General features: G+C 45.8%; 1 protein-coding gene across 3 annotated transcripts in view; it reads left to right on the top strand.

Moving 5' to 3' along the window:
* The window catches only part of Tnr (tenascin R), a 407,740-nt gene extending 389,701 nt beyond the window's left edge, over positions 1–18,039 (top strand). For all 3 annotated transcript variants that reach the window (XM_042258389.2, XM_076547793.1, XM_042258395.2), the window contains 5 exons: positions 3,237–3,388; positions 5,110–5,206; positions 9,794–9,955; positions 14,615–14,778; positions 15,794–18,039. In XM_042258389.2, coding sequence (XP_042114323.2) covers positions 3,237–3,388; positions 5,110–5,206; positions 9,794–9,955; positions 14,615–14,778; positions 15,794–15,913 — 695 coding nt within the window. In that variant the 3' untranslated portion in view covers positions 15,914–18,039. The remainder of the gene's footprint in view (positions 1–3,236; positions 3,389–5,109; positions 5,207–9,793; positions 9,956–14,614; positions 14,779–15,793) is intronic.
* Positions 18,040–23,049: the final 5,010 nt, after the last annotated feature.

Here is a 23,049-nt window from a genome sequence, read left to right on the forward strand (position 1 = left end):
ATGAATAGCTCTATCTGACGCACTTTGGTGAGATACTGGCCTCCGAGCCTGTCTCCCTAATGGACACTATGATGTGGTAGAGCAGGGATGGAACACAGGAATCTGCATGATAATAAAGTACATGACTTGAGAGCTCTCAGCAAGCCTCTGCTTTCTCTTATGAGATTAAAGGGACTGGTAGGTTGATCGAGGACTAGTCAGTCTGAGACGAACTCGGGAGATTGTCAAGGCTGGAGTGGGATGGAAGGAAGCTTCAGGTCGCATCTTCTCCAAGTTCCCAGGGAATGGAAATCCCAGGTTGCTGCTTCTGATCATCTATAAAAGCAAAATGCTTCTTGATTGCCTTTCCACTAATGCCATAGACTAAATTACAGTAAATCGAATCTATTAACAACCAGATGGCCTTGTAATTTGTCAAGGGTAAGGCAAGTGCACCCAGCGACCATGCATCAACCTCCCACACACTTGGACAGTGCCTCCACCTGCCAGCTTACTGTAGGAGCTCAGAAGGAGGGGCATATGGTCCTTCCTCTCCCAAGGATCAACTGAGACTTTAATCCCATCCATCTTTGGCACCCCTTAGACACTTATTCCTTCATCTGAACTTATTCTTATCTTCCAACTTTAAAGATAAGTGAATGTCTCTCTTATGACAGCTACTTGCTTAAAATTCCCCTTCCTCAGAGCAAGCCATCTTAATGTATTTCATGTGCCTATATTAGGTCTAACTTTAGAATAACTAAGAATGGATTTGAACCCTCTTAAAGTATCTATAACATAAATCCTAGTCGTTATCAATGAAGGAGAAGGAGCTTATGTAAAACCGCTTGCTTCTCTAGTCAAGGTGGGTTTGGTTTTATATGTGTGTTTGAATGAGTCGCTCCGCTGAGTTTGGGGAAGAGGTTTTTGTGGAGGACCCATGGAGTACTATGGAGAAATACAGAGTCCTATCTCCCTCAGAGGCTGGGATGGTTTAATGAAGACCTCTTCCTTTGGGAGAAATAGTGTATAAAGCAGCAATGAGCTAGAGACCAGGAACGTTATATGCTGATCGGAAAGGAGAACCACAGGCAGGGGAGGGTAAGTAGACAGAAGGGTTGCTCTAGAGACCAGGGTCAAGAATAGCCTCGCTGACTGGAAATAAGGCCAGTGTTCCCAAAGCAACACCGAGAGAGGACAGAAGCCACTCATGGCTGTCCCCTGAAATGAAACTAACCTTCAGGGATAGGTGAGACATGAGCTTTCAGGAGGTCCAGGACATGCTGTAAATTAAAGTCAATAGCTTTTCTGCAGTGACGACAGACGTCAGTTTTGAAGGGAAAGCATTTCATTGGAACATCGTGCTTTCTGGGGTAACTTTAACTCCTGGAGTTTTGTACGTCTATGTTAAATACAAAAATGGGTTACCTGTTAGATAGATGGAGATCCTTCACAAGCTGGAGCACAGGTTATATTTCTTTAAGGTTTGCTTTTCAAGGATTTATTTCATATTTTTATTTGTGTATGTACATATACCACATGTGTGCAGGTACCCACAAAGACCAGAAGAGGGTCTTTTAATTCCCCTGGGTCTGGAATTGCAGGTAGTTGTGAGGCATCTGATGTGGGTGCTGGGAACCAAACTCGGGTCCTTTGAAAGAGCACCAAATGCTCTTAAACACTGAGTCATCTCTCCATCCCTCAATGTATTTCTTGTTTTAATAGATTTACAGTACACTTGACTTGGGCTCTGAAATTTTGAATGCAGCTTCCTGGATAAGCCAATCATATAATCTTCCTGAGCAGTTTCTTTCTCTGTTAAACTAAGTCTCAGATCTGTATCAACCTGCCTTCCTCTAACATTTCTCATAAGAATTAAATAGAAATACAAACACACTTTGTAAAGTACGAGGTTTATAGAAACATCACCAGTCCTTGGTGTGACTATTCTTGAAGTGCCATGTTCCACTAAGCTACTTTGGCAAACCTGTGGTAGCAATCTGGAGTATGGTCCTCAGAGTTAAAATATCTCTGGGTCAGGTGGCTGGGTCTGGCGTGGGGGACTTGCATGAAGACCAGTAGCCTCTTCCTAACACAGAATGCTTTACATATGGGGACTCCCAGAGATGTTAGTGCGTCATCTTCCTTGTGTGACATGCTCTGCTTCAATCATTCACTATCCTGCCTTTCCACATCTGTTGAGTATGAGTAACACTGCCAGGAGGCACTGTGTTGGCTGACACCTGCCGTCTTGCCTCAGTTTCTCTTCCTGCCATCTCAGTTCCACACAGAAACACAGAGCTGTATCATGTGACCATGTTCTTCATTGACCCAGAAGCCCACATCTTGGCCAACCACCATCCTCACAGGGCAGGCTGTGCTCTAATGTGTCCCCCTCAGCAAAGTCCCTTTAGTAGACTTTTCTTGGCCTGCCAGATAAGCACAAAACTTAACTCAGAGAAAAGCGCTTCAGGATTTAAGCTTCTCTTACAGCTAATTAGGTATTGTTTTACAGATTGGGTTGTTCCTTCTGAAAGATGAGCTGCAATTTACTTCCCCTGCCCTCTCCTTAAATTTAAACTGAACTGTAAAACATGGCTGTTTGATTGTTTAGTACAATCAAGAGATTGCTTTGTACAGGGAGTAGACATTCATCTCTATGCTAATGCTGAGCTTGTGGGGAGCCTTCCTTAATGTCTGCCATGTGGATGACAAAGACTTTGTTCAGATGCCTTTTGTCCTTTTGAAAGATGGCCCCTACAGGGGTCTACTGGCCCATCTCTGAACAGTCTCCAGTGGCATTAGCTCGTTTTCATACTGCAAATGGGAAGTCTTTATTACCCCCGTTTTATGGATAAGAAAGTGGAGGCTCAAGACCCTTAGCTTTTAGTCAAGCAAAGAATCCAGACCACGAACTCAGCCTTTGGTCCTCAGAGCCCATGAATTACACTCATGATGAAGTACCAACCACAAGACTCTTTCAAATATTCTCTGGCCCAAGGGTTCTTGTGCATAATGGAAAAAGGAACCATTTCTAAAACTTGCTTTGGGGCTTATAAGATGGCCAGCAGGCAAAAGGTTATTTGCTGCCCAAGCTTAGCAATCTGAGTTCCATCCTCAGGACCCCATGGTGGAAAGAAAGAACTGGTTCCCTCAAGTTGTCCTCTGATTCCAAATGGATGCTGTGGCCTGAATGCAAGCACGTGGCACACACGCACACAATACATACATACTTTTCCATTGCTTTTCTTCTGTAGGGGGCCGGCTGTTCTCTCACCCTCAAGACTGTGCCCAGCATTTGATGAATGGAGATACTCTGAGTGGAGTTTACACCATCTTCCTCAATGGGGAGCTAAGCCACAAGTTGCAAGTATACTGTGACATGACCACAGATGGAGGCGGCTGGATTGTAAGTACAAGCTGTAGACATGTGTCTTCAGGCTTCTAGTCTACCTGACTGAGGTCCTGTGGATTAGAATGTCACCACCCTTTGGACTGTCCTTTTACCTACCCCCTTCATTTAGATCTTGGTTTCTTCACTGCCTTCAAGGCCCTCATTCAGTAGCCCACTCACAAGCAGAGAAAGGAATGATCTTTTTTTTTTTAAAGTTTCATTGTGTTGTTTTGATAAACACTATGACCAAAAGCAACATGGGGAGAAATGGGTTTGTTTGGCTTACACACTTTCAGGTCATAGTCCATCATTAAGAGATGTTAGGGCTGGAACTCAAACAGAAACTAAAGCAGAAAGTATGGAGGAATGCTCAGCTAGATTGTTTATACAGCCCAGACCTAACTTCCTCAGGACGGTGTACTGTACTCAATGAGCTGGGCCCTCCCACTTCAGTCAAGACAATTCTTCACAGACATGGCCACATGCCTCTAGTGGAGGCAATTCTTCACTTGAGCTCTCCTCTTCCAAGATGACCCTGTGCTGGGTCAAACTGACAACAAAAACGAACCAGGACACATATGAAGGATGCAATGGCCTGGCCCAAACAAGGGCTGTAAGATGACGGCCTTGCTTTGGGCTCCTTCTGCAGAGTGATTGCATGGGTTGCTGGGGAAAGGAAGGAGTGAGGCACATGGATCCCTGCTTGCCAAGGGCTGAAGCTAAAATGAAGAGGAGACGGGGCGGCCACCTTACAGAAGCACTTGGGCCTCCCGTGGTGAGGCAGTTAGCTTCCTTATCTCGGAGGGTAGCACATGGTAGGTCAGATCTGGGGCAGAATGGATGGCCCTCTAGTTACAAGAGCTGCTTGTGTCCTCCTCCTGTTCTGGATCCCAAGTTCTTCCCTAGAGCTGCCATAGCCTTCCAGGAGCAACAGTGGTTGGGAGAGAGGCACTACTTGCTGACACCACCTCCTCTCATACCTGATAGGCTAGAACAGAGCAGAAGAAACAGGGCAGCCTGGAGGCGATAGCCACTGTACACAGGAGCAGGTACCGGAAGCTGGCTCTATACTGAGCAGCAAGGGTTGAATCAGTATGAGTGGAAACAGACCCACCCACCCTTCTCTCCACACCCTTCTTAGCTCTGCTCAGACACAGCACCGGAGCTGGAATGCCCCCAAATCAGAAGGTTTTAAAGAGTTAAATGTTGACTGCACTCCTAATACTCTTGGGAGACATTTTCTTTTATGTTTCTGACATATTTGTGCCTCCTTCTTAAAGCATAATTGGAAATTGAAGCCAAGGCTGATGTATTGGAGGTTAAATGAAATTAGCACTTAAACAGCTTGGAAAGTGAATGATATGCAATTGCTTTGCCTGCAATAAGATGATGACAGTGACTAGATGATTTGAAGTTGGTCCCAGTCCTTTGGTGAGAAATGCTTTCTACTACTCTCTGTGGTGAAAAAAGATTAATTTCAGAATCAAGCCCATTTCCCCTGACTCGTTGGAGCTTGATATGTATCCTGAATCTTTTCTATATTACCAGGGTGCAAATTAGTGTCGATATCGCACCCCCGGCCTATTCGTCAGAGGCCTCAGTACTTCAAGGAAAGGACTCTGAGCATCCCCTGCAAAATCTACCATGGAAACACTAAGCTCACTTCTGAAATGGTCCTGATCCTAGCCAATACAGAACCCAGTCATACGGAGCATCTCCTCTCTTTCTCTTCACAGGTATTCCAGAGGCGGCAAAATGGCCAAACTGATTTTTTCCGGAAATGGGCTGATTATCGCGCTGGCTTTGGGAATCTGGAGGATGAGTTTTGGCTAGGTAACATCCGCTTTGTGTTTTCCCCAGACAGGCTGCCCTGGGTTTCTGTCCATCTCTCTCCTTCCTGTGTCTGTCTGGGATTGTCAGAAGTCTGTGTCTATTGAGAAGCTGACAGCTTGTGAATTGCTTTTGTGCCTCTTGCTCTGTTTGGCTCCGCTATTGATCCGTTTTTATCTGACTGTGGTGTTTTCCTCTTTGCTCTGTCTCTTCCCATCCTCATTAATAGTCTTTTATGCTGATGGATCTTGACATGAGGCAAGTACAAAGGCAGGGATCTGCCTGGTAGGGAACAGGGCAGAGGAAGCAGTGGGCAGCTTGGCCCTGGTCTCGGAAGCTAGACAACCAGGTAGTCAGCCTGCAGGTTGAGAGAGAGAAATGAGACTCTGCTGGGTTCCTGGGAGAGTGTTATTATCTGACATGGGAGGGAAAGGGGGAAATGAGAGTGACATTAGAGGTGATTTCCTAGAGGTCTGACACAGCAGGAAGCTGAGATGGAGATTTGGGTGGGTACAGGAAGATAAACACATGCATACCAGATGGATGGTGCTGATGCTGGCTCATAAAGCAGTCAGAGTGTGAATGCCCACAGTGGTTGATAAAGGGAGGCAGAGAGAAAGGCAAATAAATGGTGTGGTTAGATACTTACTCTTCTCTCTCCCACTCCTGCCACATTCTTGTTCAAGCCTCACCATCTTCCCTCAGGTGGCAAAGTAACAGCCTGTGAGCTCCCTAGTCTCAGGGTAACCCCATTGACTACATGGCCCTAGAATATCTTCCTCATGCCTCACATCTGAGTGAAGGGTAACAACTCAGTAAAGCCTTTCAGTGACTCCTATCATCACCCAGTAAAGACCAAATTCTTTCACCAAGGTGCAAAATTTCCTGCTCTCCTTCTGGATCCTCCATTCCACTTCCCCAGTACCCACCTTCAAACCTGCACAACCATGGAAGTTTCCTCTGCAAGAAACATCCTTCAGCCAATTGTCTCTTCACATTGCTGTCTACGTGCCTGTACCCAAAGGCCCAGTTAAGCACCCCTTCCTCCATAGAAGCCTACTGACTCTTTTTCTCATCCATCGCCTGTGGGATAATTGGCCATGTTCCAATATGGCCCGAATCATGCTATCTATTTTACTTTATCTGTTTCTTGGGGGCTAGGATCTCATCATTCATCTTTAAACATCACTACCTAAGACTTCTTGAGATATATGTACCTCAAGTGTAGATATCAATTAATGATAAGAATTTATTGAGTATTTGTTAGATAGCCAAACCTATGTTTGCCAATATGGGAAATAAAAATATACAGTAAGAACCATATATAAACACACTAAGAGAGAATTCAAACAAGCAGAAAAAATGTGCTTTGATTTAAAACATTTTCAAACAGCTTAGGAGTCAGTAATACACATGAATCAATGTAGACGCAAGTAGTCAAGACTCATGGCTACAAAAACCTAAGCCGCTGTGTACCCGGTTCACAGTTTCTATCATTTCTGTGAAACATGGGAACTATTCAGCACATAAATGTTCTATATATCACTTTCTATTTAATTAAATATATGTTTTAAAGAAGCTTTACCCATTGCCCAAATGGAAAGCTGGTTGTTGTGTGCCATAAATAAAAGGATGCCTCAAAAGAAAAAGTATCATTTAAAAATGAAAACAAAAAGAAAGCAAGAGTAATATGATTAAATGACAGTTACATTCAGGAATGCCAAGTCTATTGCTGCTGCTGCTGAATGATGATCAGAAAGTGCTCCATGTCCAACCAACCATGAAATATTAGAATAAAACTGAGCCTGGGAGTTAAGACTAGGGTTTCACTTCCATCTTTTAAGAAAAGCTGAACTAGGATGTGGAACCATCCCTGTTTGTTCAAGGTGATTCAGTGTTTTGTTCCTGCATGTGTCTCCTATCACCAGAGATGCCGTTTGAACCCCAGACTAACTGATGAACTATTGATAAAAAGCCCCAGGTATCAGAGATGCAAGAGAGCTAAGACATGGAAAAATCAGGAGAATGGGAAAGAGGAAGGGATGGGAAGAGGGAGAGCAGGAATCCTTTTGACACATGAAAAATGGGGACAGGGAGGAAACCCTCCAAGCCGATGAAGGAACAAGCCAGAGAAGGAAGAAAATGTGGTCAGTTAGGCTGACTGAGGGGCATGTTACAGAACTCACAAGTTGGAAAGAGAAGTCTTGACGTAAGGTAAATGAGGCATGTTATTTTTCCCACTGCTGCAACCAAGTAACCAACAAAAGCAACTTAAAGGAGACTTTATTTTGGCTCCTAATTGGAAGATCCAGGCCTTCATGGCATCAGGCGTGACAGAGGGAGCAGGAGGCAGTCAGCCATGTTACATCTGGAATAGAAAGGCAGAGATAGGCTAATGCTGGAACTCAGCTCCCTTTCTCCTTTTATTCAGCTCAGGATCCCGTCCCAATTGATTATCCAGCCTGCATTCAGGGTGGGTCTTTCTACTACAATTAGTGTCATCTAGATAAACCTCTTGATCTGTCTGAGAGGGACTATGTCCTTAGGTGCTTCTAAGTCCAGTCAAGGTGACAACGAATATTAAACCCTGATATGGGTGTTTGCTAACAGAGACCTGAGGCCATGCAGTTAAGCAGCAATACTCTATGGCCAGTAACCCTATGACCTCACAGCTTATGTTCTAAGTTGGGTTACCTAGGACCAGATCCTAAAATAGGAATTCCTGTTCAAGTTATTTAATGGGGTGAGTTCTTATTCAAGTGAGTTAGAGTTGAATTACCTGAGAAGAGGATTGAAAGAAACAGGAGAGATCCAGGAAAATCTAACACTGAACATTCATGGAAAGACCACCCCCCACCCCCCCAGCCCCCCTCTAGATGGAATCCAAGAGATGCTCTGGAACATGAATTACTCTGCTAAGTTGGTTCCCATTGGCCAAGGAGGCTAGCCTTCTGTACCTCCACTTAAGTCATTGGCGAGTCTGCTCCAAGGTATGAGGAGAAGAAAGAAGTGACTTTCATTTGACCAGAGGAAATTAACCATAGAAGAGGCCTCTGTGAGTCGCCAGCAGCCAACATGTCTAGCAGCTAAGGGTTGGTTCCCCTCTTGATAAAGAGCATCCAGGCTCATCACCAGCAAACAGCACAACTGTACTCGTCAAGGTCAGCAGCTCCACAAACAACATTTGAAAGGCTTCCGCTTGCAATCGAGGTAAAGCTTAAAATCTTAAGCAGGTAAAGGAACCAAAGACCTGGGCCCTTGGCCAACCACTTCGCTCTCCAAACCCTCTCCCACAAAAGAGGGAGGTTCAAGTCATCTCTAAATTTCCTTGTACCTATACCACTTTTTATTTCTAAATCATGGTACACTAAGATAGATAGCTGATGTCACATCAAATCGAAAGGACCCAGCTCCACTGGGCAGACAGAAATCTGGAAGGCTGAGAGTCCTCCGCACCACAAGGTCAATAGTTCAAAGTTTAGGTAGCTAGATCAAAAATCAGAGAAAATGGATATGAGAAAATATCACTAAGGGCGTCTAGGCTCTGCCTGAACTCTGACTTATAGGGTTTTGTACCTTATAAGAACTTCTTAGCCCAAAACCTGGGATGCTGTGAAGGCAATCATGTGGGAGTTTAGAAAGACCAGTGGAGAGGCAGCTGCAGTAGATAAACATGGAGCATCTGATACAAAAAGAAGGGAGCCAGGAGGCAAATTGTAACAGAGATGCTCCCCAACTTCGAATAGGGGTTACACCCTGATAAGCACATCTTCAGTGGAAACCACTGATGCGCTGAAAGGATGTTTAATACACTAACCTAGCAAACATCATAGGTTAGCTACACAGTGTTCTGCAGAGTGTGACGATCTGCCCTTGTGTTCACAAGATTGATTGGCAGCTGTGCTCAGAGCTGACGCCCAACCTAAGGAGAGAATATAGATCTCCAGCCTAGAGAGAGACTCAAATGCAAAGTGCAGTTTCTAACAAATGCAGATAGCTTTAATGCCATCATGAGGTGGGAAAATTCGTAAATTCAATTACCACAAGCCCAGGACTCTTCATTTCTCTGACATGTCTGGGAGCCCCAGGAACCTTGGACAGAAGGGAAGGGCAGCACAATGCAAAGCCTGAGCCTTGAGGTTGCTAGGAAACTCTACTGTATCTGGGTGTCTTGAGGCTGTATCTACTGTATCTGGGTGTCTTGGATTCTCTGACCACAAGTTTCTACCTGTTGCTTCCTACAACTCAAACCAAATGAATCACACCTGTTCAAGACTTCTTGTTAATTTGACAAAGAAGATTTTTGAGGAACAGGGCCAAGAATCTAGAATTTCTGGGGCTTGACAGTTACTAGGTTAAGACTGAATGGGAGGATACAATGTTCTCTGAGGTGGCACTCCTCAGCAGACCTGGGGTAACCTTCTCACAAGAGGAGAGTCAGAATCTGGCAGGGTCTGTTTGAAACCAACCTGAGAAGGGTGAAGGGCAGAACAATGTGGATGACTGACACCTTCTCCATAGCCTGAGTTTCCTTCCCATTACTAAAGCTGCTAGGGCAAGACTCAGTACACAGTCTGTTCTTCTCCACAGGGCTAGACAACATCCACAGGATAACAGCCCAGGGCCGCTACGAGCTGCGTGTCGATATGCGGGATGGACAGGAGGCAGCCTTTGCCTACTACGACAAGTTTGCTGTGGAGGACAGCAGAAGCCTGTACAAGCTCCGCATAGGAGGCTACAATGGCACTGCAGGTACCCAGGTGGGGGGAAGGGAGCTTGCTGACCCCACAGATGGTGGCTGTGTGTTCCAATCCTGAGCTGTAGAGGAAGCAACAGAACTCATTGAGTTCATGAACTATCTGCTAGCCATGAAGGAGACAGACAGCTGGGCCATTGGCTCTGATTCCTCCTATCCATTCAGGAGACCTGGAATCAATTTCTTGGGACTTTCGTTTTCTCCCTTGGAAAAATTATAAAAAATGGTAATATCATCTGGAAAATTATAATCGTGCTGTCTGTCCCACTTTACAGAATAGTCAGAAAAACTGCTGGAAGTACAATAAGTATGTCTGTAAAATTTCCTTGAAAAGGATGTACTGACAGATCAAAGGGTTGCCTGTCTTATCTAGATTAATCTCTGTGGGCTCCCAGTTAAAGAGGGCAGAACTATTTCTCATCTTAGTAGACATCTCCTTGCAATGGCAGCTAGGAAAACGACCTTTGAACTAATGAAACAATTCAGAGTCCCTGTCTTAGGGTTTCTGTTGCTGCAGTGAAACATCATGACCAAAATGCAAACTGGGGAGGAAAGGGTTTACTTGGCTTACACTTGCAGATCACAGTCTATCAATGGAGGAAGTCAGAGCAGAAACTCAAGCAGGGCTAGAACTTGAAGGCAGGAGCTAATGCAGGAGCCATGGGGGTGAGCTTCTTACTGGCTTGCTTCCTTCCCCTGGCTTGCTCAGCCTGCTTTACTATAGAATCCAGGACCACCAGCCCAAGGATGTCACCACCCACCAGGGGCTGTGCCCTCCCCGTTGATCACTAATTGTGAAAATACCTTACAGCTGGATCTCAATGAGGCATTTCCTCAACTGAGGCTCCTTCCTCCCTGATGACTCTGGTTTTGTGTATCAACTTGACACAAGCTAGCCAGTACACTCCCCCTCACCCAAACATCAGCAGTCAGCATAGCACCCCACGAAGGAGCAAAGGACGTTGCTTAAATGTCTCACTAGCCATATTGCCTTTTGTTCTCCCAAGTGAACTGTCTACCCAGTTGGGTTTTCTGTGTTGATTTTTATGGCATTTTTACCAAGCAGAACAACCATCTGTTTCAGCTCTCTGTACTCAGGTCCACGAGAACACATCACCCACGCTATCCCTTAGCCTAATGTGCTCTATTACAGTACATTTCATGATGCCTGTGGTACCCAGCATGCTACTGTTTGGTACATGGAGTTATTGGGCGTTTCATTTCTCTATTTTAGAGCTAAATGCAGGTGTTTAATTTTAGCAGCATTTCCTATGACTCTTGGAATTAAAATGAACATCAAGGTGTTACCCTTCCAATTACTGCATCTGCTCCATTATTTCCTTCCTCGGCCAGGTATTGTTATTCTAAAGAGAAGACACACTTACCTTTGCTATTGTTCACAGCTGAGTCATTCACAGTGGCAATCAGAGCAGCCTGAAGAGCCCCAACAAAAGGTCCAATTTGCCACACTTTGAGCATAAAACAGCCATTGAAATGGACATTAAACAAGATGTCAGACTAAATCATTTCAAAAACTAAATGGATACTACTCCCTCCATAGAGTTAGAATTGTGCCTGCAGAGAAGCCTTTCAGGCTTCTTGTATGGGAAGAGAAACAAGCCACCTACCCCAGTTTCTGTCTCCCCTCATCCCTCCTCTTTCTAATCCTGTATGTTGTCTGTTTACCTCGGGCCCAGCCCTGGAAACCTCTTTCCAAGCTCAGTCGTCTCTCCGCTGCACCCCACAGAGGGCCGAACTGTTAGACTGCCTAGCTCTCCCCTTCCTAAAGCTCGCCTGGTCAATCATAGAAATGAATGAGGATTCATCTTTCACCTTATATATTCAGTTCATCTTCAATAGCCAAAGCCCTGGGTTTCTTTAGGCTACTCCATCTCTAGGCAGCTGCACACAGTTCATATTGGGCTAGAAAACCATGCCCCCTTCTTCCTGGCATTTGTAACAGTTCCCAGGTCCTCTGGCTCTTGCCACTTCTGCTGAGCCCACTGGCAACTAGCCACCCCAGGGCCTCAGGTCCAAGTGCAGCCCCCTCCTGCTCCCCATTTCTGAAGGCCCTCAAACTCTAAGACTCCAGCTAAGTGAAACTCTACTGGGATTCAAACTGAGACTTCCAGACTGTGTCATCCATAAGGGCAGAGCAACTCTTACTGTTCTAGTTTAAGACAGAAAACATTGGGAAGTAGCTCTCTGCACAGCAAATGGTACTCTTAGGTTAAGGATACTCATTGAAGGATGTCTGGGTGGTAAACGAAGGATGTTTAAAATCCGCCTAGTTATCTGAAATCACTACCAGAAAACATCTGGACAAGAAGCCATAGTGGCTTCAGTGGAGGGGGAATGTTTGATGGGTTACAACCTGGGGCCAGCTGTATGCCTGGAAGGATCAGGAACTGAGCACAGTAGTGCACACCTAGAATTACAGCATATGAAAGGCTAAGATGGACAGCTTGAACATTAAGGCTAGCCTGGGTTATATAGAAAGAGGGAGTAAAAAGGGAGAGGCAATGGGGGGGGTAGGAAAGCAGGAAGAGGAGGAGGTAAAGGGTGGAGGAAGAAAGGAGAAGGATGGAGGAGAGAGGGAAGGAGAGAGAAAGATTAATTCCAGAAAGTCTTGACACTGAAGGAGAAATTCAGTCTTTACTTGGAGGGAGGCCTTGTAAGTCTATAGTGGCATAATGGGATTTGGGTTTTAGAAAGCTCTCTAGGACAGCCCCAAGCAGGATAAAGTAAATCTGAGTGAAGAACAGAGAGACCAACTGGTGGCTGCTGTATTAATCCTGATGGGAGATAACAGGAGCCCTCACTAATATCAGAGCTATGAGAAAGGTATGAATCTGAATAGTGGCTTGAGAGAGAAAACCAGGACTTCATGTCTCGAATATATGAGGCAGATGTATGAGGCAGAAATGAGGAGGGAAGAGACAAAGACCAAGGGGACCAGGTCTGAAACAATTGGTTGGCAACGTGAAAGTAGAAACCCCAAAGAACTATTTGGAGAATGATGAGGATGCGTTCTAGCTTGCGGAAGGTGAGATGATGGGAACGTGAGTAGACACAACCTAGTTGATGAATTGATGATTCAGGAATGGGTTGCTGGAGAGTAAAATTGAACCAAGAATATTTAAGGTAATGGGTATCAGTATGACTTGGAATAAAGGAGGTAAAGATGGGATGTAGGGCCGGGCTGTGGTGGCACATGCCTTTAATCCCAGCACTCGGGAGGCAGAGCCAGGTGGATCTCTGTGAGTTCGACAGCCTGGGCTACCAAGTGAGCTCCAGGAAAGGCGCAAAGCTACACAGAGAAACCCTGTCTCGAAAAACCACAAAAAAAAAAAAAAAAAAAAAAGATGGGATATAGGAGGGAAAATGAAGATATCCTTCCTGCCTTCTTCAAGCAGGAATAGATAGCAAAAAGTGTTTCAGTTGGTACTCTGGATGGGCACGACATCTGAATCCTTCAAGATTATATGGAGATGAGAATGATAGGAAGCATGGTGCCTCAGGAACTCCCCTGTGAGGCGAAGACTTCCCTGCAAGATTGACTGGCCAAGAATTCAGTGAATGCAGAGAAGGAGGTGCTAAGTGGATACCGGGGCCATATCTTGGACGCCATAGAGTCAGAAATGTGTCCCTCTTAGAGGAAAGTAACCTCAAACACATCTAAGATCACTTTCATTAAATAAATAATGTGAGTTACCTTCCCAGCATCTCTAGCCACAAATCCTGCCAAAGGCTTTACCAATCATGATAAGCAAATGATAGTCTGATCACTCACCTTGAATAATCAGGTCACCTGAGCCACCACACAGCACCCCTGACAAGTGAACACCCAGTCCCCATTTGTCTCTGAGAGAGAAAAATCTCACCACAGTGTTAGACAGCCTGTCTGGTAGTATTAGGTAATTTCTCTTTTCCTGTTTAGCCAAAATTTTCCTCTTTGCAGTCTCGACATCTCCATCCTCCCATTTCCCCACAAAGTGTATTCTTCACTTTCAGCAGCTCATCATATATTTGGCAGTTGTGGCAATGGACACTTTCTCCCCATCTAAGCCTGCTTCTCCCTAAGACACAGCCCATTTCCCTACTCACTTCTCCTTTGACAGGGTTATGATGTTTCTCATAGACTAGAACTCGGGTTGCCATTGTTTGTCTTCACAGGCGGAACCAATTCTCAGGGTGAGGTACTGGGTGCAAGTCTGATCAGGGCCAGCAAGTGCAGAGGAAAGCCGGGGTGAACTCACACAGTGCAGATCCAGAATGATCCGTGTCATCGAGGCTCCTTGCTGTCTCCAAGGGACACAATGGGAACATGAGTGTTCTGTGTCCCAGAAAGGCCTAGGAGAAATAGAGGTGTTAAGATTGAGCTCTGTGGGTAAAGTTCCCAGCAAAATCTCAGTAGTGGAGAAGTGGATTAGAGAGGGAAACATGGAAACAATGACCACCCCACCCCACCCCACCCCACCCCCGCCCCATGAGTAATGTGGAAGGAAAGCTCAGCATAGCCATGCTGGTGCTCAGAAGGAGCAAGAGGGGTACGCCAGAGTTCCATGTGGAAAGCAGATTTTGTCCACAACAAATGCGACAGCCTCCTGAAATGCTTTTGTTTTTTGTTTTCTTTCTTTTTTTTTTTTTTGCAGGAGACTCCCTCAGCTATCACCAGGGACGCCCTTTCTCCACGGAGGACAGAGACAATGATGTTGCAGTCACCAACTGTGCCATGTCATACAAGGGTGCTTGGTGGTATAAGAACTGCCACCGGACCAACCTCAATGGGAAATACGGGGAGTCCAGGCACAGTCAGGTAGGTCACGTTCCGACTGTGGTCAGGCTGGTCCAGAGCACAGAACACATTTAAAAGAAGTACTCTGAAGCTGAGAAAGGACCATGTAAAGAGCTTCTCTCTGTGGGAGAAGCTTATCAATTCATCGTGGGCTTAATGGCACTCTAAGAATGGGCCCACAAAGGAAGAGATCAGAAATCAGAAACCTAAGTGATCTGGGTTATGTCCCCAAGAGACTACAAGTTCACAGTCTGGGCTGGGTGACAACAAAGGAGGGGAACACACTTAGAGAAGCCCCCTTAGTCCTTGGCAAACCCCAGAGGTTGCTCACCCCAGGTGGAAACCAACCAAGTCTCTGCATCACGAATGAGCGGTCCATGGTTACACTATTCAAAATGCTTCCACCTACTTGGGATTTTGACACTCTGAGGGAGACCAGCTCCCACTTTTTCTTCTAGGGTACTCTTGAGGAGGGAGAAGTGAGAAGTATTTCAATAGAAATATAGAGGCGAGAGAAAGAAACAGGATAGCCTCAGGAGGGCCTGGGTCAAAACCCACCAGCCCCTTCTGTCTCTGCTAAAGGGCTTTTAAAGGAATGCCAAGGGGTGGAGCAAAAGACCTCCCCCCAGCCCAGCTAAGTGCAGACCATCCCAGACACCTGGTGACCATGCACGTGGTCAAGCCATCTCCTAATGCAGCCCGGCTGGGTAAAGCAAGCTCGGATCTCACTAGGAAACCTTTGTGGACTCCCACAACACTCACCACTGTCCCCAAGTACAAGAAACTCCTGAAGGCAAAAAACATAAAACTAGCAATAAGAAATGACCCACGACTTGCCTTGTACAAAGACCCAGGCCTGTTTAAAGGGAAAGCTGGAAGGAGACCCAGTTCTCTTCATCATCCTGGGAACTCCGCCATAAGCTGCTTGTGGACTGAGAAGAGCTAAGTCCACAAGCGGATCTCTCTCGATCCAGTCATTCTCTTCTCAAGCCGTGGGGGAAGGGTGATCTGACATGTTCATCTTTCTCACACCCAGGGGATCAACTGGTACCATTGGAAAGGCCATGAATTCTCCATCCCCTTTGTAGAAATGAAGATGAGGCCCTACAACCACCGTCTCACAGCCGGGAGGAAACGGCGAGCCGTGAAATTCTGAGCACTGGGCAGCCAGCCACCAGCCAGACGATCTTTTCTGTCATTTTGTTTGTATTTTATAATATGAGACAAGGGGGGAGGGGCAACAGTAATGTGCTTCACAACATATTCAGAGTCTCTGAAGGACGCAGGGATCAGTTAGGTACCATCTGCTCATCGTTTCTGCTGCCTTGGAGCCTGACCCTCGGGCTACATGCTCCCTGCTAATCAGTCCTCTCCCTACCCACCCCCTCCTTCGTCACAGAGGAGGAAAACTGGGGAGTTTGGAGTACAATTCACAAACAGGCCATGAAGTACAGATTGTTACAGAGACAGGCACGCACGCTTTCTTTCTCTACCCTCCTTCTGAGATACCTTCCAATTTCTAAGTAATAGTGAACTGGCCACAGCTGACCATGGCCAGGTGACCACACCAGCCCAGAGAAGCTTCAGCAAGCTTGGCCAGTCTCCTTTTAAGAGAGAAGACACCCCCCACACACACTAACACAACAGCCCGCATTCATTGAAACAGGCTAAAGATTCTCACATTCTGACATTTAACTTTCAGGAGGAGTGGCCTCTTCCAGCCCCACCTCTTCCTTAGTTGTATCCCTATAGACCTACAAACCCAACCATTGTTTAGAACTCCAGTTGCCAAAGCTGTCTGCCCCTGGCCCTGGGTGTCATAAGCCACTGACATGGAATAATTTTCTTTGGTAGTGGGACAGGGAGAAGGGTTTTATTTCTGGCATGTTTGCATTAGGCACTGAGAAAGGACTGGGGTAGAAATCCGGGCACCTTCCAGGAAGTCTGTAAGTCCCATTGGAAACTGACCTTGCTTAGAGCTGCTTTTTTTGCATTTCTGGTCACATTTACCATGGATTCCTTCCCCAGATATCCTATTTGAAGGTCTCTAGTTCTGTCCTTAGCCAGGCTATCCTCAGTGCAAGTGGCTTAACAGAAATCAGGGGAAGAAGTTTATGACCATCAGCCATTCCCCTAACTGATAACCTTGGGAAGATAGAATGTTCTGGTCTTTTGTTTGTTTTGATCCTGTGATAAGCAGAACCGACCCCTCAATGAGGTGGGATCATGGGAAACATTTTCCATCCCCTTTATTATTCTGCTTTGAGAAGAAAGATGAAAAGTGCCTGAGGAAATTGCATTTGGAACTCCAAAGGTGAGAGGAGCAAACTCTCCACCCCCGCATGATTTGATTTTTAAGCCCTGGGGAACTGGAGGCTATAGAAGCCATGACCTTTCAGCTTCTCCACAAATCAAAAGCCAGCCAGTCTTCCCTGCAGCCTCTGCCCAAACCGTGCCAAGTCTCTCAGCTGATTTCTCCCTGTCCTCACTCCTCCCTGAGACCCCAGTGTGTCTACTGTAGGGTCCATGGTTGCCATCTGGGGCATCTTGTACCTTTGCCAACCAGTCACAGGATGAGCAGACATTTTGTAATAGAATCAGCCACCATCTAACCAGGCTTTGAACCAGAAGCAACAGTCCTCTTGACTGATGATCACATGTCCAGCAGTGTGACATTGGAGTCATCTTGCTGTTTTCTGTAGCTTTCTCCATCTTTGTGATATAGATTCACTGCCACACCCAAGACCAAACATGACAAGTGGAGTTTTCACTTCTTAATCCAACATGGACTTCAAACAGCCAAGACAAGGAGGAATAGAGAGGAGCCTGCAAGTTACATGAGATTTAACGACATATAGAGCAATCATGCAGAGTTGGAGGTGAGCACACTCAATAAGGGACTTGAGGGCTGTGATATAGGGTCACCTCTGCCACCATGCCAGCTACAGGACCTTGATGGGTTTACTCACTTCTCTGGGCCTCAGGTTCCTCACCCATCGAATCGGCGCTTAGACCAAAAGGATTTCTAACATCCCTTCAGTTTTAACAGCCAATAATGCTAATCTGTGATAGGAAAAGCAGGATCAAAGTTGGCCTTGATGAGCCATCACAATTAAGAAAATGTCAGAATCTCCAAGGAGGAGATGGAAGAAGGGAAGGAAAAAAGGAAGGAGGAAGGAGATGAATTCAGAACTCTCTCTCTCCTTCACACACACATACACAGAAAGTGAGAGAGAGAGAGAGAGAGAGAGAGAGAGAGAGAGAGAGAGAGAGAGAGAGACACCAATGCCAAAAGAAGCTGAAGCCATTGGGTCTGTAGAGAGCCAAGGACCTGGGTGTGCCCGTACAGCCCACCTCATCAAGGGAGCTGAAATGGAACAAGACTGTGTGTCATCAGTTCCAGGGAAAAGCAAGAAATATCAATGGAAATCCAAAACTGCCTTTCACTGGAACTGTTTTATCCTGTGGAACATTTTTTATAAATAGTATCGGCAGCATCACCTAGAATCACTTAAAGGAATTTTAAAGTAAGGAAGGGACTTCAAAGATCAGCTCATCCAACCTTCGGTAAAGGGTTTATAGATCCCTTTTGTTAAGTAGAGAGAGCTCCACCCCAAACTCTATGTTTTGAAGAGACTATGCATTCTACTGTCTTCTCAAGACCCATGGCAAGCTTGACTCAAGGCTTCTGAACTTGACTGACTTAACCTCTGTGTTGGGCTTCTTAATGGATTCTCTCTTTCGTTTGCTCCTTCCCACACCTGGTTTTGTCCCTGAGGAGGCAGGCAACAACACTCAGCACCCATTCCAAGCACCCAGTTTTCCTATAAGGGACTCAGAATGACTTGAAGTGGGCCCTGTCAAGAATACGGTATAACTGCAGACACTTTAGAATACACACTTCCAGGAAAACCCATGCGATAACACAGTAACAACCCGTCACTAGCGACTGCCACAGTTCACTGCCTACAATCGAGAACCAGGCTACTCTCCTCTTCTCCTTTGCATGCCCTGTTGTCGATTGTTTCCAGCATATTGAGTCCACGTTTTCCCAGGGCTGCTTCTGGAAGGTGAAGAGACTGACGGTGAAGACTCTTTGTCAGGGATGACAGACCTGTAGAAAGTACTAGCCTTCAGACCAGACCTAATGGGCAAAGGGGACTTGGTAAGGGGACAACAAGGTGGTGTTCACAGCACCTAGATGCCTACATAACTGCTTATGAAAAGTAGCAAATGATGCAGCATGCTTCTGGCTCTGCAGTATGCTGCTTCTGGTTCCAGGTAACCTCAGACCAAACCAGGACCCAGAACTCATTTGTACAGGAGATTGATTTGTAAAAGAACAGCAACATGGCAGCAGAGAAATGTGACGCAAACTTCTACAGGTAGTTAAATTTCCCCTGCTCCCAGCTATCAACACCCTCTCTCTAAAGAGGGGAGATTCACCCCTAATATCCTGTTGCCTTTTACTAGGTAGCCAATCAGCTCCTCATGGATAGAAAACTCTCACTTCACAGATGAACCTGAAGTACCAAGGTTGCCTTGCCAGTGAGCAGGATGCCTAAACAATCTACCTTGAACACATTTTTACCTTTAAAAACTAGTGTCGGGACAGAACTATAGATTATGGGACAAGAGGTCATTACTGAACCTTTTCAAAGAGCTTTTTCAAAGCATCGGTTGAGAAAGGTTTGATGAGTTCCTCTTTGTCCTTTTAGCTGAAGAAAGAAAAAATGGGACCTATGAGAACAGTGGATGCACCAAGCAGAGAGCTTGGAAAAGAGCCATCAGTGACCACAGTTGAAAGGCATAGCCTGACGCTCTTTGCTTCACCCAGGTTTTCTGGAAGGGTCAAAGCACTTCCCCCTTGCTTGCCAATCACAAAACTCCCATTCAATCCAATTCCTTGGTGGTGTTTCTTTTCCTCCGAAGAGGGAGAGTGGAGATGGTCTGCCACCTCTATTTACATCCTACTGTCCACTCTGACATGTCCATAGCAAGACTCTGAAAGATTCAATCCAATTTCAGTCCTAGAGGAGATGGGAGAATACTTAGCTTACCTTAAACTTGCCCAAGCTACAAGAAGGGGCATGGGGGCCCCAGAGACTGGGATCTTTAATGTCTGGGGTTCAGCCTCTCATCTATTCAGCCAGATGGCCTGCTTTCATTCAGATAGCAAAGCAGTCAAGGTTCCCTCCTCTGGGGATACAGGGACAGAGCTGGCTTCTGGCCTGTGGCTTCTGGCTTCTCTTCATTGTACCACTGGGTCCTCAGAACAAATTTCAGAAGTGCTTTGACTAACTGTTTCCCTAAGTCTTTGCTTCTTCCATAGTCCAAGTCTCCCATATGTGGTAGCATCTCTACTGATAATACTGCAGTATTTTGGCACTGCCAGGCCAAATGGGGGCTCACAGAACAAATGAAAACTACTCCAATTAAGTAGGGAAACCAACACCAGTAGGAAATCACCAGGATAAGGGAAAGCTCCCGTTTTTAGAAGATGTGTTGATGTAGACTCGGGTCCCTTTGGAAAGAGTGGCTTTGGTTCATCCTAACTAAATCCATGCTGGATTTATATTAAGCCTGTTTTGTCTTCTTCAAGCTCTGAGAAAATAGCTAGAAGAAAGAAAAAAAAAATGTTTGTTAAATAAAAGAAGCTGACGGAGTCTTATAAAACAAAAACAAAACTTAGAGACGGCCCCACCATGGAAACACAGAAACCAAACCCGGTGAGTAGCCACGGTGAAGGCAACAGCATTGGCACTGGTTTCTCGAGTTCTGGCCTCCAGACAAAGTTCCTACAGATTCCATCCTTCGCCCGAGACAGGAAGCCACTGGAAGCCTTACTGTGCAGAAGCAAGAAGCAGTGGGGCCTTCTTTGCTGCTCAGCCAGTCTTGCCTCAACCTCGCTTTTCCTTTCCCAGTTCGCACAGCCTGCTTCGTCATCGCAAGCATTTCTGATTTATTTTTCAAGGTCACTCCTTGCCCCAAACAGGACTGCACTACACCTGCAGTGCTTCGTTGTCCAAATATCCTTGGCAAACCACACAGTCTTTGGACAGTGTTAGGTTGTTTTCCAAACAGGAAATTCTCCCTCCTTCCACAGCTTAAGAAGGCTAAGGCAGAGTATCCATTTAACATAGCCCTTGTTCCTAAGATCGCCTCTGTTAACTTTATAGAACAGCACCGTATTATCTGAGCTGTGAGGCTGGGCTAATGCTCAATTTCCAATTTAGAAATATTTAACCCTTTCAAAGACCCCTAATGGACATTTTCCTGAGTATGATCATTGGCCACTTGCTCTGGAGGGAAAGTACAAGAATCTTTGAGATGTAGGCACACCACACTGAGGAAGCCTGGGATGGGGGTAGTATTAGGGGCCAGATACATGGATGGGAACTGTTTTCTTCCTGTCAGTAGTTTCACAGCCCCCAGAGAAATCTATTGCCTTTAAACAATCCATCATTGAACACTAACATGCTCAACCCTGTCTCCTAGGCAAATATTAAAAAACACTCCTTTGGAGCCAAAGGGAATACCTGAAATCTCCTAACACGCCCCCCCCTCGCTTCATACTCAAGTAAAGCAAGGCAGAAATGTGTGAGCAGCTTGCCCTAGTTCACGCAGCCAATGAGGCATACAACCAGGGTAGGCCTGGTACAATATTTTTTTTTTCTATTTTCTCTCTCCTTTAATAGAGACTGAGAAAAAATAGTACTTATTGTACACTTATTGATCAGAGTCTGTGCAAAGGCCTTTACATCAATTACTTTATTGAATTCTCCCCACAATCCAGAGTCAGTTTTAACCATTTTACAAATGAGGGAAATGGAAGTACAGAATTGTTAAGTCACATGCCTGAAGTCACACAGTTTCTGAGGAGAGCCATCATCTCTGTCCAATATAAATGTCCTTGATTTTTCTTCTTTATAAAGCTGCTGGCACAGTGAGCCATGCAGCCGCCATCTTGGATCTCAGTAACATTGTCATGGAGGTTTTCTAACTCCATCCTTCTTTCCTTTTCCTTTCAACAAATGGGAATTCTTGCTGTTCCCCCCGCCCCCCCCCCCCCACACACACACCTTGCTACACACTCCAAGGGCCCCTCAACCCAAGTTGTCAGAAGTAGTAAGAAACAGCCTGGCAGCAATTCTCTTTTTGTTTAACTTTTTGAAGATGGGGCTAAGACACAAATGCGATTTCCCACCCGAGTCCAGAGGCAGCAGCACAGCAGCCTCCCTCTTTTCTAACCTAGACCCCTTCTCTAACTAAAGCAAGAGACAGAACCAGGATCAAGGAAGGTGAGACCACAGGTTAACACAGTGTAAGTTCCTAGGGTGTCAAGAATTGGTAAAGAGTTATGAGTGTGTTCAAACAAACTGCGGACAGCAGCAGAAGCACACACCCTATGAATGTCTGGGCTGAGATCAGCAGGGTGCGGGCAAAATTCCCACAACCCCCTCCCAGACTCCAGGACTCCCTGAAGGAACCCATCAGAGGACATTTGTGAAGGCTGGAGCTACAAGGAGAGAGGGGGCAAGTTCTATGTATTTATTCTCATTTCCTTCTCCTGCTCTGTACCTGGCTCTCACCCCAGTGACTGAGAAGCCTGGGAGAACGATTTGCTACATCCCTGACTAACTTGGCTCCTTTGGAGGATGATTTAGAAAGATTTCAGAAACTTGGTGGTTTCAACTATCAGGCAAAAACCCCTTTTCCCCTCCTTGGAAGTTTATGTTAAAAGGACTAGATCTCCCCAAGAGGGAATTCAGGTTCCCTCAGAGTGGTGGCTCCTTGGGGTGGCACCTCAGACATACATTAGATACAGAAAGCGCTGCATTTCCTGCAAAAACATCCTCCAGGGGAATAATCCTTTGCTAGCTTCTCTATCCCTTTCAAGGCCTAGGGCCACTGTGGGGACTCACAAACAAGGGTCAGAATCTATTCCCTCCTGGCTCTCCTTAACATACATGCACTTCCCCGCTGTATACACACACACACACACACACACACACACACACACACACACACACACAAATTATTCCAGCCTTCCAACCCCAAGTACCCTCAAGCCTGTAGGAATTCCCAGGTGCCCTAAACAAGTCACTGTGACTCTGAGGGACATTAGCTGGGGCTCCAAGCAGATGAAACTCAACCTGGTGGTCTCTCGGTTGTCATCCTGAGAAATCATAAGCACCAAATCCTCCAATCCCTCCGAATTTGAATTTGTGGTCTTAACCTTTAATAGCCTTTTCAGGTAAAAATAACAAAGACCAATTTACTGACTTTGTA

This window comes from Peromyscus maniculatus, chromosome 11 (genome assembly GCF_049852395.1).
Source record: "Peromyscus maniculatus bairdii isolate BWxNUB_F1_BW_parent chromosome 11, HU_Pman_BW_mat_3.1, whole genome shotgun sequence".
Classification (NCBI taxonomy): domain Eukaryota; kingdom Metazoa; phylum Chordata; class Mammalia; order Rodentia; family Cricetidae; genus Peromyscus; species Peromyscus maniculatus.